Source organism: Physeter macrocephalus, chromosome 17 (genome assembly GCF_002837175.3).
Source record: "Physeter macrocephalus isolate SW-GA chromosome 17, ASM283717v5, whole genome shotgun sequence".
NCBI lineage: Eukaryota > Metazoa > Chordata > Mammalia > Artiodactyla > Physeteridae > Physeter > Physeter macrocephalus.
The window spans coordinates 9,476,265-9,491,133 of NC_041230.1; the positions used below are offsets into that span (position 1 = coordinate 9,476,265).

Here is a 14,869-nt window from a genome sequence, read left to right on the forward strand (position 1 = left end):
GGGAGGGGGAAGGGGAAGCTGGGACAAAGTGAGAGAGTGGCATGGACATATATACACTACCAAATGTAAAATAGATAGCTAGTGGGAAGCAGCCGCATAGCACAGGGAGATCAGCTCGGTGCTTTGTGTCCACCTAGAGGGGTGGGATAGGGAAAGTGGGAGGGAGACGCAAGAGGGAGGAGATATGGGGGTATATGTATACGTATAGCTGATTCACTTTGTTATATGGCAGAAATGAACACACCATTGTAAAGCAATTATACTCCAATAAAGATGTTTAAAAAAATTAGGACATTTTATATCAGGCCATTTAATAAATATTTTTCAAAATGTGAACTGCAAAAAAAAGTCTAATCAGGCCTTTAGATTTAAATTTTATTTGATAGGAAACACATAGGCTAGAAGAAGAAATTATTTAATGACACAAAAAATAAACAATGGAGTGAAACTGAGCAGGACCCTCTGGGGTCCTCCTGGGCACAAATGCCTTTCTGTCATCCCCATCCCCCCCTACTTTTGTCAATTTTTGAAAACTTTCATAATAAAAAGCTACAAAATATATTCCCTGCCTAGGAGAAAAACCATGGTTTCCTGGTTCACTTGGCTTATTCACTCACCAGACACTATTTATATCAGGAGCAGAATAGAAATATGTACTGAAATGTCTGAAGCCAAATGAATTAGAAAACAATTCAGGATTTTATATATGCACACATCACAATATTAAATTCCCTGCAATGGAGCTGTTTTTGTTTGCCATAACAACCACTGTGTTTTTTTAAAATGAAGTTCAAGATATTTTGCTTTTACAGCCTAATGGATGTGGGTATAGCCTTTTTGCAAATTCTTAGCGTATTGGAATGAACCGCTCATTCCACAGAACCCTCTCAAGAGCCCTTAGGTGCCTTGATGAATAAAGGAAGCAAAGGAGTCAAAACACTTTATTCCAACCTCTCCCCTCCCCACCAAGACGGACAGCTTGGAAACTGAAGACTGAGACTTCCTACCTACCTACCTTCCCTCCCACAATTTACTGTGTACATTAACATAACTAGTCAGTTTTACTAGCATGCCTTTACTATTCCAGAAGATTCCTGCCCAAACAAATTGCTTGATTGTTCATTAAAGGAACTTCCACAAGCATCCATCAGCTCTTCTATCTCTTTAAAGAACATCAACAGTTTGCACCTGTAGGTTTCTTGCCTACAAAAATCCTTGCTCTTCCCACCAATCCTGGACTGCAGCATCATGACCGTCATGCAATCCCATTCGTCTTTTGCACCGAAAGACCCCGCCTTAAACCACACTTCCAGTTCTCAGTGAATTCCAGCCTTGTCTTCCTGGCTCCGCGGACACTGTCAAGGTGCGGGAGCTCTGTGGAGGTGGTGTCACCGCGTAGCAATAAACTACGTTTTTGTCTCATTAACAGGTTTTATTGCTGATATTTGGGGAGTCAGCATTGGAAACAAGTTTGACATCCAGTGTTCCTTAAGTTCTGTGTTAGGCAGTTCCGCCTAGGTCACTTTTACGTTTCCCTCTTTTTAGTCTACCTTTTGCCTCCGCTAAAATGTTGGGTTTTAACTTATTTTCGTAATACAAGCCTATCTTTTCTCTCTTATACGGCCGCATTTTTAAAAAATTCTCAATTATTGTTACCCGAAAAACTCTCTGCTTACGTTATTTTCTCATGAGCTTTAAGAAATGAGTAAAACAAAAGGAATCTGACAGCTCCACCAACAGTGACTAAATCCGAGCCCGCTCCGCTGTCAAAACCCGAGACAGCTGGTGGGAAGAGCGGTTCTGCGAACTTCGTTCTGGGAAATGTAGTCCAGGAGGTTCGTGAAATCTGAGGCGCTTCCGCCTGGGGATTCTGGGAAGTGTAGTCCGGGAACTGTGTGTAGCCCGAGGCACTTCCGCTCCGGGAAGGCGAGGTCGGGGCCGAGATTACTCCCTGGGCGGTGAGTCAGTCCAGCGTCCCTGTGATCACTCCGAGCCTTCTCGGCCTCTGCGTGGGGCCACCTGCTCCTCGCTCCTGGGGCAGGGAAGCCGCGGCGAGCGGCGGAGGGCGGGAGGGGGCAGCGGCGGCGGCGTGCATCCCCTCGGCGAACCTCCCGCGTCGGGGGCGGGCTCGCGTCCTACGTTGAGTTTGACGGTCTCCCGCGCTCTCTGCTCCCCCAGCCCTCCTACCGCAACTACGGGCCAGCTCTGTCTGTTTCTTGCGGTAAATTATTGAGCGGGTTGCTTAATCTCTCTCTGCCTCAGTTTCCTCCGGTCGGTTCCTTCCCAATGATGTTCTTTTGAGGATTAAGTGAGATTATATTTAAAAAGCTTAAAAGCAGTGCCTAGGGTATGGTAAAATGTTGGATGTTACCATAAGTTCAATGATAATACTTAGCCGCCCTGTTGTTGGGAAGTTCCTGCGAGCCTGGGATGGGGTCGGAGCTCCAGCTGCAGACCCATTGTCCCTTCCCTGATCACTGAGGTGGGTTTGTTCTTGGATTCCTGGATTCTTTCTGGACGCTTGTTTAGGAAGGAGGGTTATCTTCAGCTGGATCCTGGGAAAAGTCCTCTGTGGTTTATCCCAGACAGAGAAATGATCGTGGTCACGGCTTTGCACAGTGCTTGCGATGTAGCCAGGCTTCAGTTAAAAATGTTCAGTATTGTGTAACAACCCCGTATTGTTAATTTAAATGTAACACGATTTCTTAGTCTTAGGTTTTTATTAGTCATTGTTTACCTTCATGCATATGCGAGAAAAAACTTCGTTCTTTCAGCTTAATAACACGTGCAAGTAGTTACACCTATTAAGGGGAAAAAAAAACCCGTGGCAATTTAACGTTCATTAACAACAGCACAAATCATCTGTGAGACCACCAGTCAGAATTAGGCTTTTTTTTGGAGAGTAAGGGTAAGTAAAGGGACAGAGTCATCATCTCTGAATTTTGTGTTTCCTAAGATTCATCTTCTGTAAAGCAGATTCGCAAAGGCAGTTTTATGAATCTTAAGAGCACCTGCTTGTCTGAAGCTGCGGAAGGGAATTCTGGCATTATTGTACCCATTTACAGGTAGACTGGATTGAGGCACAGAGAGATTAATAACTTGCTCAAGGTTTATGCGACTAATAAGTAGAAAGTGATAAGTAGAAATACCAGAATTTGAACCCAGGCATTTTGGCCCTGATGTCAAAAGCTCAGCTTCTCTGTACACGGGTGTGGAATTGAATCTCGGAGGCAGAGTTTTGGGTGAAGTAGAAAAGGATAGCTTTATTACTTTGCCAGGAAAAGGGGGACATGGTGGGCTCCTGCCTCGAAAAACTGTGTCCCCACTTGGAGAGGATAGTGGGAAGTTTTGTAGTAATTGTTCAAGAAGGGCGTGATCAGCTCGTGGACATTATCCTGATGGGTTGGCGGTGAGGTAAGTGGGAGTCGCAACGACTGGTCTGGGGTCTACATGCTTGTGGGCACCATACCATCATTAACTTTTCCCACCTGGAGGGGGTTTCAGTATCTGCAAAACAGCTCAAAGATATTGTTGTGTGTATCCAATGGTGGGGAACCAGGACCTTGCCCCAAGGCTGCACTATTGTTTCTCTCGACTGTTTGTTTCTCCCTTTTCTTGCATCCCCTCCCTTCCCTAATGAACAGCTGCTTGAATCTGCCCGTTGAAACTCAGGGTCATGGAGACTGAATGAAGGCTATTTCCTGTAGTCAAAGAAATGGGGGACACAGAAAGGCTTTGTGCCCAGGAGCCCCACAGGGCCCTGCTTGGTATCAGCCCCACTAAGTTGTTGGTACTTCCTGTCTGCCTCTCATTTCCTCTAATAGCCAGCCTCAGGAATACTCTGGGAGCTACAAGAAACATGTGGGTGAGGACTGTTTATGGGTTGTTCATGAACTAAGGCAGCTGGCCGAGGAGGCCCAGGGGAAGCTGGAATCCAGCCCCTGTTCCCACTGGGTTACATTGTCACTGCATTTGCCTAGAGAAAGGGGCCCCTCTTCCAGATAACATGAAGTACCACGTGGACTAGCACTGTTTCCAGCATCTCTCTCATGATGGCTTTCTTTCCCTTCCCCAGTTTTGCCTTCCCCGAACTCGGCCTTTCCCCAGCAGGAAGAGGAAGAAAATGACCAAATTCCAGGTAAGTCAGGTTTGCTTTTCTGTTTCTTAAAATGACATCTCATTTCACAAAGACTGGACACATTTTTCTCCTGCTCGGGAAGGGTAAAGGGAACCAGAGGCACTTGAGGAATTGTTGTATGGCGGCCCCTAGCTTTTTGTTTATTTCCACATAATGATGTGAAAATTAATAGATAATTTTTAAAAATAAAAATGTTCCCATAATCAATTATACTCCAATATAAAACAAAAAGTTAAAAAAATAAAATAATAAATTCATTACCCAAAAAAAAACAGTTCCCACGTTATAAACATGTTTACAAATCAGTTTTCATTTTCTCACATTCCTTTTCATTAGTGTTTATGTGTGTTGATTTGTAATCACAGTTTTCAATACCATTTTGGATTTTTATTTTTTTAATTTATTTAAATTTGCGTTTTGGCCGCGTTGGGTCTTCGTTGCTGTGCGCGGGCTTTCTCTCTAGTTGTGGCAAGCAGGGGCTACTCTTCGTGGTGGTGCGCGGGCTTCTCATTGCGGTGGCTTCTCTTGTTGTGGAGCATGGGCTCTAGGCTTGCAGGCTCAGTAGTTGTGGCTCACGGGCTCTAGAGTGCAGGCTCAGTAGTTGTGGCGCACGGGCTTAGTTGCTCCGCGGCTTGTGGGATCTTCCTGGACCAGGGCTCAAACCCATGTCCCCTGCCTTGGCAGGCAGATTCTTAACCACTGTGCCGCCAGGGAAGCCCCACATTTTGGATTTTTAAAATTGTATAGCTCCCACAACTTAAATGGTCACATCATTTTCCGTAGTTTACCTAGTGTTTTTTTCTATTGTCCATATTTATGTGGTTTATGAATTTTCCCATTTTAAGATGTTTGCAGTGACCGTTTTCCTACATATAACCTTTCTTCCCAAACAGGAATTCTGAGAGTTCTGCCGTTTTCTTCCTAAAAGTTTGGGAACTCAATTGTTTTCTCATGGGGAGCCTCACGTTTTGTGGCTGGAATGTCTAACGCATGGTTTTGTGCAACAGAGTCCAGCTGATACTGAACTAAGAGAAAATAATTTTGTTTTCAAACAAGAACTAGATTCTTTAATTCTCAGTTACACCACGTGTGTATTATAGTTAAGTATCTGTTTTGTTCACTGCCATGTTAGTATATTTTAAAGAGGTACACACTGATTTTGAAAAGTCTAGTAGCAATAGGGACTTGCCAGGCATTTACTCCATGGAGCAGCTGTGTAAGGATATAGATGGTCTTATCTGCATTTTAACAGAAACAGATTTGTGAACTTTCAGATACCTGTGAAAATCCACTCAGTCCCCAGCTGACACTAAAGTTTCCATTGCCCGAGCCAGGACTTTCAGGTGTCCAATGAGGATGAGTGGGGAGACCCAGAAGAGACTGCTCCACTTGGGGCCCTGAGGCCACGTTGTATGTATGCCTGGCATGGTTGGAGGACTCCAAAAATAACACTGCCCTCAGTTTGTTCCTTTTCTTAGTGCCTGTCTCTTCTTTGCCAGATGAGTCAACTAGTTGTTTAATACACAGATGCTCAGGACTCCAGTCAGAACAAATGTCGAGATGGGCTAAGACTTTAGAGAAATAACTTTTTTTTTTTTTTTTTTTTGGCTGAGCAGCTTGTGGGGTCTTAGTTCCCTAGCCAGGGATCAAACCCGGGACCCTGGCAGTGGAAGCACCGAGTCCTAACCACTGGCCTGCCAGGGAATTCCCTAGAGAAATAATTTTATTTGTCATAAAGGAAAACACCATATGCTAAGGCATGAGACACAGGAAACAAGAGTGAGGGGTGAAGGTGGGAATTTGTACATGCTAGAAAAGGCTTAATATTCTTCATAGGAATCTTATTGATGCATCAGCTACCTCAATAGGATTATGAGCAAGGCAAATGAACAAGCGATATGTGGGGGGGAAATATTGAAAGAGATGTTTTTTTGTTTGTTTTTTTGCTGTACGTGGGCCTCTCACTGCTGTGGCCTCTCCCGTTGCGGAGCACAGGCTCCAGACGCGCAGGCTCAGCGGCCATGGCCCACGGGCCCAGCCGCTGCGCGGCATGTGGGATCCTCCCGGACCGGGGCACGAACCCGTGTCCCCTGCATCGGCAGGCGGACTCTCAACCACTGCGACATCAGGGAAGCCCGAAAGAGATGTTTTGATGAAGTTAAATAAATGGAAATTTTTAAAAAGAGCTGTTTTTATCACTTACCAAATTACCCAAGATTTAAGAAGTACGATCCACTTTGGGCCAGAGTATGGAGAATCAGGACACTTTTGATCTGTTACAGGAAGAGTTAATTGGGAAAATTGCCATTTTACTAGCAAAGGTGCATATTTTTTTTGACAGTGCAGTTGCCACTTTTTGGAACTTAGCCTAAGGAAATAACCAGACAAGTTGGCTAAGATCTATGTGAAAATGCGTTTTTTGCAGCATTATTAGTAAGTTTAAAATCTTAAATTATTGTATTGTTGTTTAATTATTTGGAATGGTTAAATGTATATTTTTTCACTTTTATGAAATACCATGCAGCCGTGAATAATGATGATAATAGTAATGGTGAGGGCTGACATTTTTTGAATATCTAACGCGATACTCCCTGGAGGTCGAAGTGGTTAAGACTCCATGCTTCCACTGAATGGGGCACAGGTTCGATCCCTGGTCGGGGAACTAAGATCCCGCATGCCTTGCAGCGAGGTGGGGAAAAAAAAAAAAAAAAGTGTCACATATATCCTAAACCCTTCTCATATTCTCATGTAATCCCATCAAGTACCCTATGATGGTGTGCCCTTGTACAGATGGGGAAATAGAGGTATTGAGAAGTTAGGTGACTTGTCCAAGGTCACAAAGGTAGTAATGGACAGAGCCTTAGAGTGTGAACTGAGGCAGTCAGTCTCCAAAGCCTGTGCTCTTAACCTTGACACTGAATGCTGCCACCAGTTGACAGGTACAGCATGTACCTGAGACAGAATGAACTACCTACCTGCCCCCACGGAGGTACTGAAGGCTGGTTAGATTGGCAGCCATTGACAAAATAGTGGTACTGCCCAGTCAGAGAAGGAGATAGGCACTATTATTGTAAATACCGTTGGGACTAAATTAACTCAACATTTCTTACAAAATTTGGCACTTTCAGTGAAATTGTAAAATGCGTGTATGCCTTGATGTAACCGTGACAATTCTAGAGACACAGCTATATAAAGGGCACCATGTTGCACGTATATAAGGTTTTAAAATTTTTTCTTGTCATTCCTTCCTCCACCAACCCCACCACTCCAGCATCTTTGGTGTGATTGTGGAAGGGGAAGAGGAGACGGTGTCCTAAAAAGAGTGGTTCAGGTCGCTTAGAATCTGGAACAGCCTCCCACTTGCCTCCTCCACCTTCCCAGCGCTGCCCTTCTCCCAGGGGAGGTTGGTTGTGAGATTGAGGCTACATGTGTTTGGTGTCGTAGGAGGTGGTGACCTTCAAGGACGTGGCCGTGACCTTCACAGAGGAGGAGCTGGGGCTGCTGGACTCCACCCAGAGGAAGCTGTACCGAGAGGTGATGCTGGAGAACTTCCGGAACCTGCTGTCAGTGGGTGAGGACGGGTGCCCTCCCTGTGACCTGGCATCATCCCCCACGGGCAGGGTTTCCCAACCTCGGTACTACTGCCTTTTGGGGCCATATGGTTTCTTTGTCACGGGGACTCTCCTGTGCATTATAGGATGTTTAGTAGCATCCCTGGCCTCTGCCTACGACTTCCAGGCTTTGGGACTCCTTAGAGACCAGAGTTTTCCAATCCCTTTGGAGCATAGAGACAAGATGTTTCTAGTCTTTGTTCCAAGGCAAACGTTTGTCTTTTGTAACTGCGCTATCAGTGAACAGTTGAGCTTGGCTGCACCTGGCTCCTTATTTCATATTATATCATTTTTTTTCATCCCAATCTCCTGATTTATCCCTCTCTCCCCCACTTTCATACCTTTAATTTTTTTAAATTAATTTTTATTGGAGTATAGTTGCTTTACATATTATATCTTTTTTAAATTGGTGGGTCATGATCCATTGGTGGGGCATGAAATTAATTTAGTAATAAGTCTTGTAATAATGTAGAATAAAGTAGCAGTGTCAGAGCTCCTTAGCAAGAACAGTGCACGTCGTAGCAATAACTGCAGCGCTTGCAGTAAATATAGTGAGACTCTGCAAAGGACGTGATGACACAGGTCATTTAGTCTTTTGTTTCAGTGATTCGTGGGGGTAGTCACGTGTTTCTAATGAGAATGTATTTCTCACAACAGGTCTGATCAAAAATGTTCAATAGGGGCTTCCCTGGTGGCGCAGTGGTTGCGCGTCCGCCTGCCGATGCAGGGGAACCGGGTTCGCGCCCCGGTCTGGGAGGATCCCACATGCCGCGGAGCGGCTGGGCCCGTGAGCCATGGCCGCTGAGCCTGCGCGTCCGGAGCCTGTGCTCCGCAACGGGAGAGGCCACAACAGAGGGAGGCCCGCATACCACAAAAAAAAAAAAAAAAAAAAAAAAAGATCAATAAACTTCAGGGGAGGGGCGGAACCTTCCGTCATGGGATTGGAACCAAAATTGTTCAGTACTTTTTTTCCCTTTAATGTTTTCTCAGGGCACCAGTCCTCCAAGCCAGATATGATATCCCAGTTGGAGAGAGAGGAAAAGCTTTGGATGACGGAGGTCCAGACCCAGAGAGGTGGGCATTCAGGTGAGGACCTTGCCTCCAGAGTCCCGTTATCCTGCCTCTGTTCTGGATAATCTGTCTCTTCTCTGTACATCGGGCAGAGACCCTTTGAAAACCTCAGTCATGTCACACGCCTCTACTTCAGGCCCTCCCCTGGCTCCCCCTTTCACTCGGAATAAAATCCAACGTATTTAAGGGGCCCCTGAGGGCCTGTAGTGGTGTCCGTTCACCCAGCTTTAACGGTCCGCATTTTTCTCCTGTCATTTCCCCTTGCCTTGCCCTCTGCCAGCCTCACTGGTTCCTCAAATATGAGGATTACACTTCTGCGTGAGGACCTTTTCCTCTCTTTTCACTGGCTGGGAGGCTGCTACCCCACAAACCTCCAATCCCACTCTCTTATTCATTCATGTCTCTGCTCGGAAGTTCATCTCACCCACGGCCTTCCTTGACCACTCCTTTTAAAATACCATCTTCACTGCATCACCTTCATTTGTGTTTAACTACTACACCTCCAGACTTCCTAGCATATATATTTTTTTTAATTGTAGAAAAACATGCATAACATAAAATTTGTCATTCTAATCATTTTTAAGTATACAGTTCAGTGGCGTTAAGTACATTCACATTGTTGTGCAACCATCAACACTATTCATCTCCAGAACTTTTTCATCTTCCCAAACAGAAACTGTCCCCATTAAACAAGTCCTTGTTCTCTCCTTACCCGCAGGCCCTAGTTCTATCTTCTGTCTCTGTCATACAGTATTTGTCCTTTTGTGTCTGGCTTATTTCACTTAGCATGGTATCTTCGAGGTTCGTCCATGTTACAATGTGTGTCAGAATTTCCTTTTTTAAGGCTGAATAACACCGCATTGTATGTATATAGCACATTTTCTTCATCTGTCGATGGACATTTGGGTTGTTTGCAACCTTTTGGTTATTGTGAATAATGCTGCTGTGAACATGGGGGTACAGATATCTGATTAAGTCTCTGCTTTTCATTCTTTTGTGTATATACCCCGGGTAGAAATGCTGGATCATGTGGTAATTCTCTAATTTTTTGAGACACTGCCATACTCTTTTCCATAGTAGCTGCAGCATTTTACATTCCCACCAGGAATGCAGAAGGGTTCCAATTTGTAGCATCCTCACCAATACTTGTTTTTTGTTTGTTTTTTATAGTAGCCATCCTAATGGGTATGAAGTGGTACCCCATTGTTTTTGATTTGCATTTTTCTAATGATTCATGATGTTTAGCATCTTTTTATATTCTTATTGGCCACGTGTTTTATCTTCTTTGGAGAAATGTCTATGCAAGTCTTTTGCTCGTTTTTGAATCAGGGTGGTTGTTGTTTGTAGGAGTTCTTTGTGTATTTTGAATATCCCTCATCAGGTATATGATTTACAAGTATTTTCTCTCATTCTGTGTGTGGCCTTTTTACTTTATGGAGAAGGTCTTTTAATGCACAAAAGTTTTAAATTTTCATGACGTGAAATTTGTCAATTTTGTTGTCACCTGTGCCTTTGGTGTCACATCTAAGAAACCATTGCCAACTCCAACGTCATGCAGCTTTTACTGTTTTCTTCTAGGGGTTTTATAGTTTTAGCTCTTATGTTTAGGTCTGATGCGTTTTGAGTTGATTTTTGTATATGGTGTAAGGAGGGGGTCCAGCCTCACTCTTCTGCATGTGAATATCCAGCTTTCCCAGAACCATTTGTTGAAAAGATGGTCCTTTCCCCATTGAATAATCTTGGCCCCCTTGTCCAAAATCATTTGACCGTCTATTCAGTGGTTTATTTCTGGGCTCTCTGGTCTGTTGCCTTGGTCTGTTTATATGTCTGTCTTGATGCCAATACCACACTGTTTTGATTAGCTTTATAAGTTTTAAAATCAGGATGTGAGTCCACCAACTTTTTTCTAATTTTTCAAGATTGTTTTGGCTATTTGGGTTCCCTCGAGATTCCATATGAACTTTAGGATGAGTTTTCCTATTTCTTTGTTGGGATTTTGACAGGGATTGAGTTGAATCTGTAGATCCCTTTGGGTAGCATTGACAAAGTAATATTAGATCTCCCTGTCCGTGAACCTGAGATGTCACTCCATTTTTTTAATGTCTTTAATTTCTTTTACCAGTGTTTTGTAGCTTTCAGTGTACAAGCCTTTCACCTCTTTGGTTCATTCCTAAGTATTTTATTCTTTTTGACGCATTGTAAATGGAATTGTTTTATTTCGTTTTCAGATTGTTCATTGTGTATAGAAATGTAATTTTTAAAATTGAAGTATAGTTGATTTACAATGTTAATTTGCTGTAGAGCGAAGTGATTAAGTTATACATGTATATACATTCTTTTTTAAAAATATTTTCTTCCATTATGGTTTATCACAGGGTACTGAATATATCAATAGTTCTCTGTGCTATATAGTAGGACCTTGCTGTTTATATCCATTCTATATATAATAGTTTGCATCTGCTAATCCCAACCTCCCACTCCATCCCTTCCCCACCCCTCCAACTTGGCAACCACCAGTCTGTTCTGTGTCTGTCATTCTGTTTCATAGATAGGTTCATTTGTGTCATTTTTTAGATTTCCACATATAAGTGATATCATATGGTATTTGTCTTTCTCTTTCTGACTTACTTTGCTTTGTATGATAATCTCTAGTTCCATCCACATTGCTGCAAATGGCATTATTTCATTCTTTTTTATGGCTGAGTACTATTCCATTGTATACATATACCACATCTTCTTTATCCAGTCATCTGTTGATGGACATTTAGGTTGTTTCCATGTCTTGGCTATTGTGAATAGTGCTGCTGTGAACATAGGGGTGCATGCATCTTTTTGAATTGTAGTTTTGTCTGGATATATGTGCAGGAGTGGGATTGCTGGATCATATGGCAACTGTTTTTAGTTTTCTGAGGAACTTCCTTACTGTTTTCCACAGTGGCTGGAAATGCAACTAATTTTTTTATGTTGACATTGTATCTTGCTACTTTTAATTCATTTACTGGTTTTAACAGTTTTGTGTGTGTGGAATCTGTATTCCCAGCCAGGCAGTCATCTTCTCTGCCATTTATCTTATCCTCTCTTCCCCTCTCCCCTGATACTTAAACAATCACATGACCTAGGTGAAGTTTTCTAGTAGACATTTCAAATGTGATAGTTATAGATGTCACAGATGCAGCTGTGTAGACAAGGAGAATCTGTAGGAAAAAAGAAATTACTGAAATGAACCTTTTGCAATTCTGAGTAAGTTTAATTTGTGTAATTTGTTATTACTCTTAACTCATTTATCGTAAGTATTACAAGAAACACCTTGGGAATTCCCTGGCAGTCCAGGGTTAGGACTCTGCACTTTCACTGCTGAGGGCCCGGGTTCAATCCCTGGTTGGGGAACTAAGATCCTACAAGCTGCCCAGCACAGCCAAAAAAAAAAAAAAAAGATGAAGCACCTTATACATTTAATCCTTGCAATAGTCCTGACCACTTGGATGATTATCTGTTTTTTATGGGATGAAACTTATTCCTTTGAAAATGTCATAGAGCTTGTAAGTGGGTGAGTCAGGCCTTAAAGCCTGTTTGCTCTTAGTAGAGGTGCTGATTTAAACCTGTTAACATTTTTGTGGACCCCCAAACTGCCATTTTCCTGCAAGTGCAGCATCTACTACAGAAGTGGAAGAATTTCAAAAACGTATAAAATGTAGAAAGTTAGTTAATCCTAAAGTTGTGTATGTGCTTCCTTAAGATAATCATGTAATAAACCACCAACCTGGGGGCATACGTGATTGATTAAAAAAAAATGATCTAATGGGATCCCATGTGTAACCCCACAGTTGAGTTCAGTTTTAACATTCATCATCATGTCTTTTATTGAAAATTGAACTGACGATTTAAAAAGTTAATTCTCTGCTTCTCTGTCTTCCCCACATACACACACCATCTGGATGATCTGGTTTTTCTCCTTTCCATGGCTTTAAACGTTTTATTTTGGAAATATTAAAATGCAAAAGTAATGAAAATAGTATAGCATAGTCTGTATATTCATACTGTCTCAACAGTCGTCACTTTCTGCCATTCCCGTTTTACGTATCCTCCCACTCCTGTTTTTGCTGGAGTATGTCATATCACCCACAGATATATCAATGTCTGTCCACAGCAAGAACTCACCTCATGCCTATCCTATGATCAGTATGGATGCGTGTATATTTTTTACTTTGGGTTATATCCAACATGGCATTGTTTATTTTGCTGTCAAATTGTTCCTGCTTTGACCATTGAGAGCTCTTTCAGGTTGGCTCCTCTACCCCTGTGCCTCGCCCCATCCTTTTGTTTTTGGAGTGTTTCCTTTCCTTCTGACTCTACAAAGTCCTCCCTGTCATCTTGTATTTTTCTTACCCAGCCTTAGAATCAGCCATCTGCCCCAGGACTCCTGGTTCCTTTTAGTGGAGAATGGTATAATATTTGTGCACTAATCAAAATGCTTTTTAGTCAAAATGCTTCTGAATCAACCTTACTGAGAAACAACTTACATAAAGTAAAATTCACCCTTTTTGAAAATTTATAATTTGAGAGTTACAGAAATGGTACATAGTGTAGAAAGTTCCCACAAATGCCTCACCTGGTTTGCCCATTGTTAACACCTTACCTGACCAAGGTAAATTTGTCAAAACTACAAATTTCACATTGGTATAGTACTTTTTAAAAATCTAATTGGGCCTATCAAGTAATTCTTCTTTAATTTTTAAAATTTATTGAAGTAGAGTTGATTTACAATGTTGTGTTCATTTCTGCTGTACAGCAAAGTGATTTAGTTATATGTATACATTCTTTTTCATTATGGTCTATCACAGGATATTGAATATAGTTCCCTGTGCTATACAGTAGGACCTTGTTGTTTATGCATCCTATGTATAATAGTTTGCAAGCAGTTCTTGAATAGAGCAGCATTCTACCTAGCAATTAGAAGGGCACCCCAAGGAGCTGTACAAAATGGAAGGTTTTTTATAGGCAGAAAGGGGGTGGGGGAAGGAAATTGTTAGCAAAAGAAAAGAAATGTTTTAGGCCAGCTCATCTTTTTAGGAAGGCATGCGTCTTCTTATGCAGGTTACCTCACTGGAGATTTCAGAGTGTCTGTTTAAAGGTCACCTTCCTGAGAGGGGTTGGAACTGCAATTTTGTCTTGGTTTGCTGTCATGGAGGCAGATGACCCCATTTGGGGCTTGTTATTTCTTAACCTTTCCCCCTTTTAATCAAAGGCTCAACTTATCTGAGAGATGTCATCAAAATGTAAGGCATTAATGCCATTCTCCACTACTACCCTATGATTCTTGCAACTTTGTTGATCCCTGACATGGGGTCCATAGGTCGTGGTTTTATTTAATCCCTGTGACATTCACAGGTCATGGGTTCCAGGTACATAATCCTTAAGTCAGTCACTCTTCTTCCTTTTCCTTTTAAATTTTTTTTAAAATGTATTTATTTTTGGCTGCATTGGATCTTCATTGTGGTGCGCAGGCTTCTCATTGTGGTGGCTTCTCTTGTTGCGGAGCACAGGCTGTAGGCGTGTGGGCTTCAGTAGTTGTAGCATGCGGTCTCATAGTTGTGGTGCACGGGCTTAGTTGCTCTGCGGCATGTGGGATCTTCCTGAACCAGGGCTTGAACCCGTGTCCCCTGCATCGGCAGGTGGATTCTTAACCACTGCACCACGAGGGAAGCCTCTCTTCTTCCTTTTCTGATGTTCTCATCTTAGGGAAATCATTTGCTTGGCAGTCAGCAGCTGTGAATATGCATTTAAAGCTTTTGAGAGAATCTCATGAGCCAGAGTGATTTTTTTTTGATAACTATATGCAGGATAATTCCCTCTGTTTGGATATGCTTGGAACCATGGTCCCCAAGACCCAAACCAGTCAAAATCAAGTAAGTCAAAGAAACGCCATTGAAAGAGTGTTTTTTTTCTTTAAAAAAATTTTTTTTAAATTATTTTTTAACATCTTTATTGGAGTATAATTGCTTTACAATGGTGTGTTAGTTTCTGCTTTATAACAAAGTGAAGCAGCTAT

General features: G+C 42.4%; 1 protein-coding gene across 10 annotated transcripts in view; it reads left to right on the forward strand.

The window, feature by feature from the left end:
- Nucleotides 1–14,869, forward strand: part of ZNF235 (zinc finger protein 235) — a 71,234-nt gene that overhangs the window by 28,807 nt on the left and 27,558 nt on the right. For 5 of the 10 annotated variants that reach the window (XM_028478099.1, XM_028478095.1, XM_028478097.1 and 2 more), the window contains 3 exons: nucleotides 4,076–4,138; nucleotides 7,583–7,709; nucleotides 8,740–8,835. In XM_028478099.1, the coding sequence (XP_028333900.1) occupies nucleotides 4,124–4,138; nucleotides 7,583–7,709; nucleotides 8,740–8,835 (238 nt within the window). In that variant the 5' untranslated portion in view covers nucleotides 4,076–4,123. The other 5 variants (XM_028478093.1, XM_028478094.2, XM_028478096.2 and 2 more) reach the window with 5 other exon arrangements.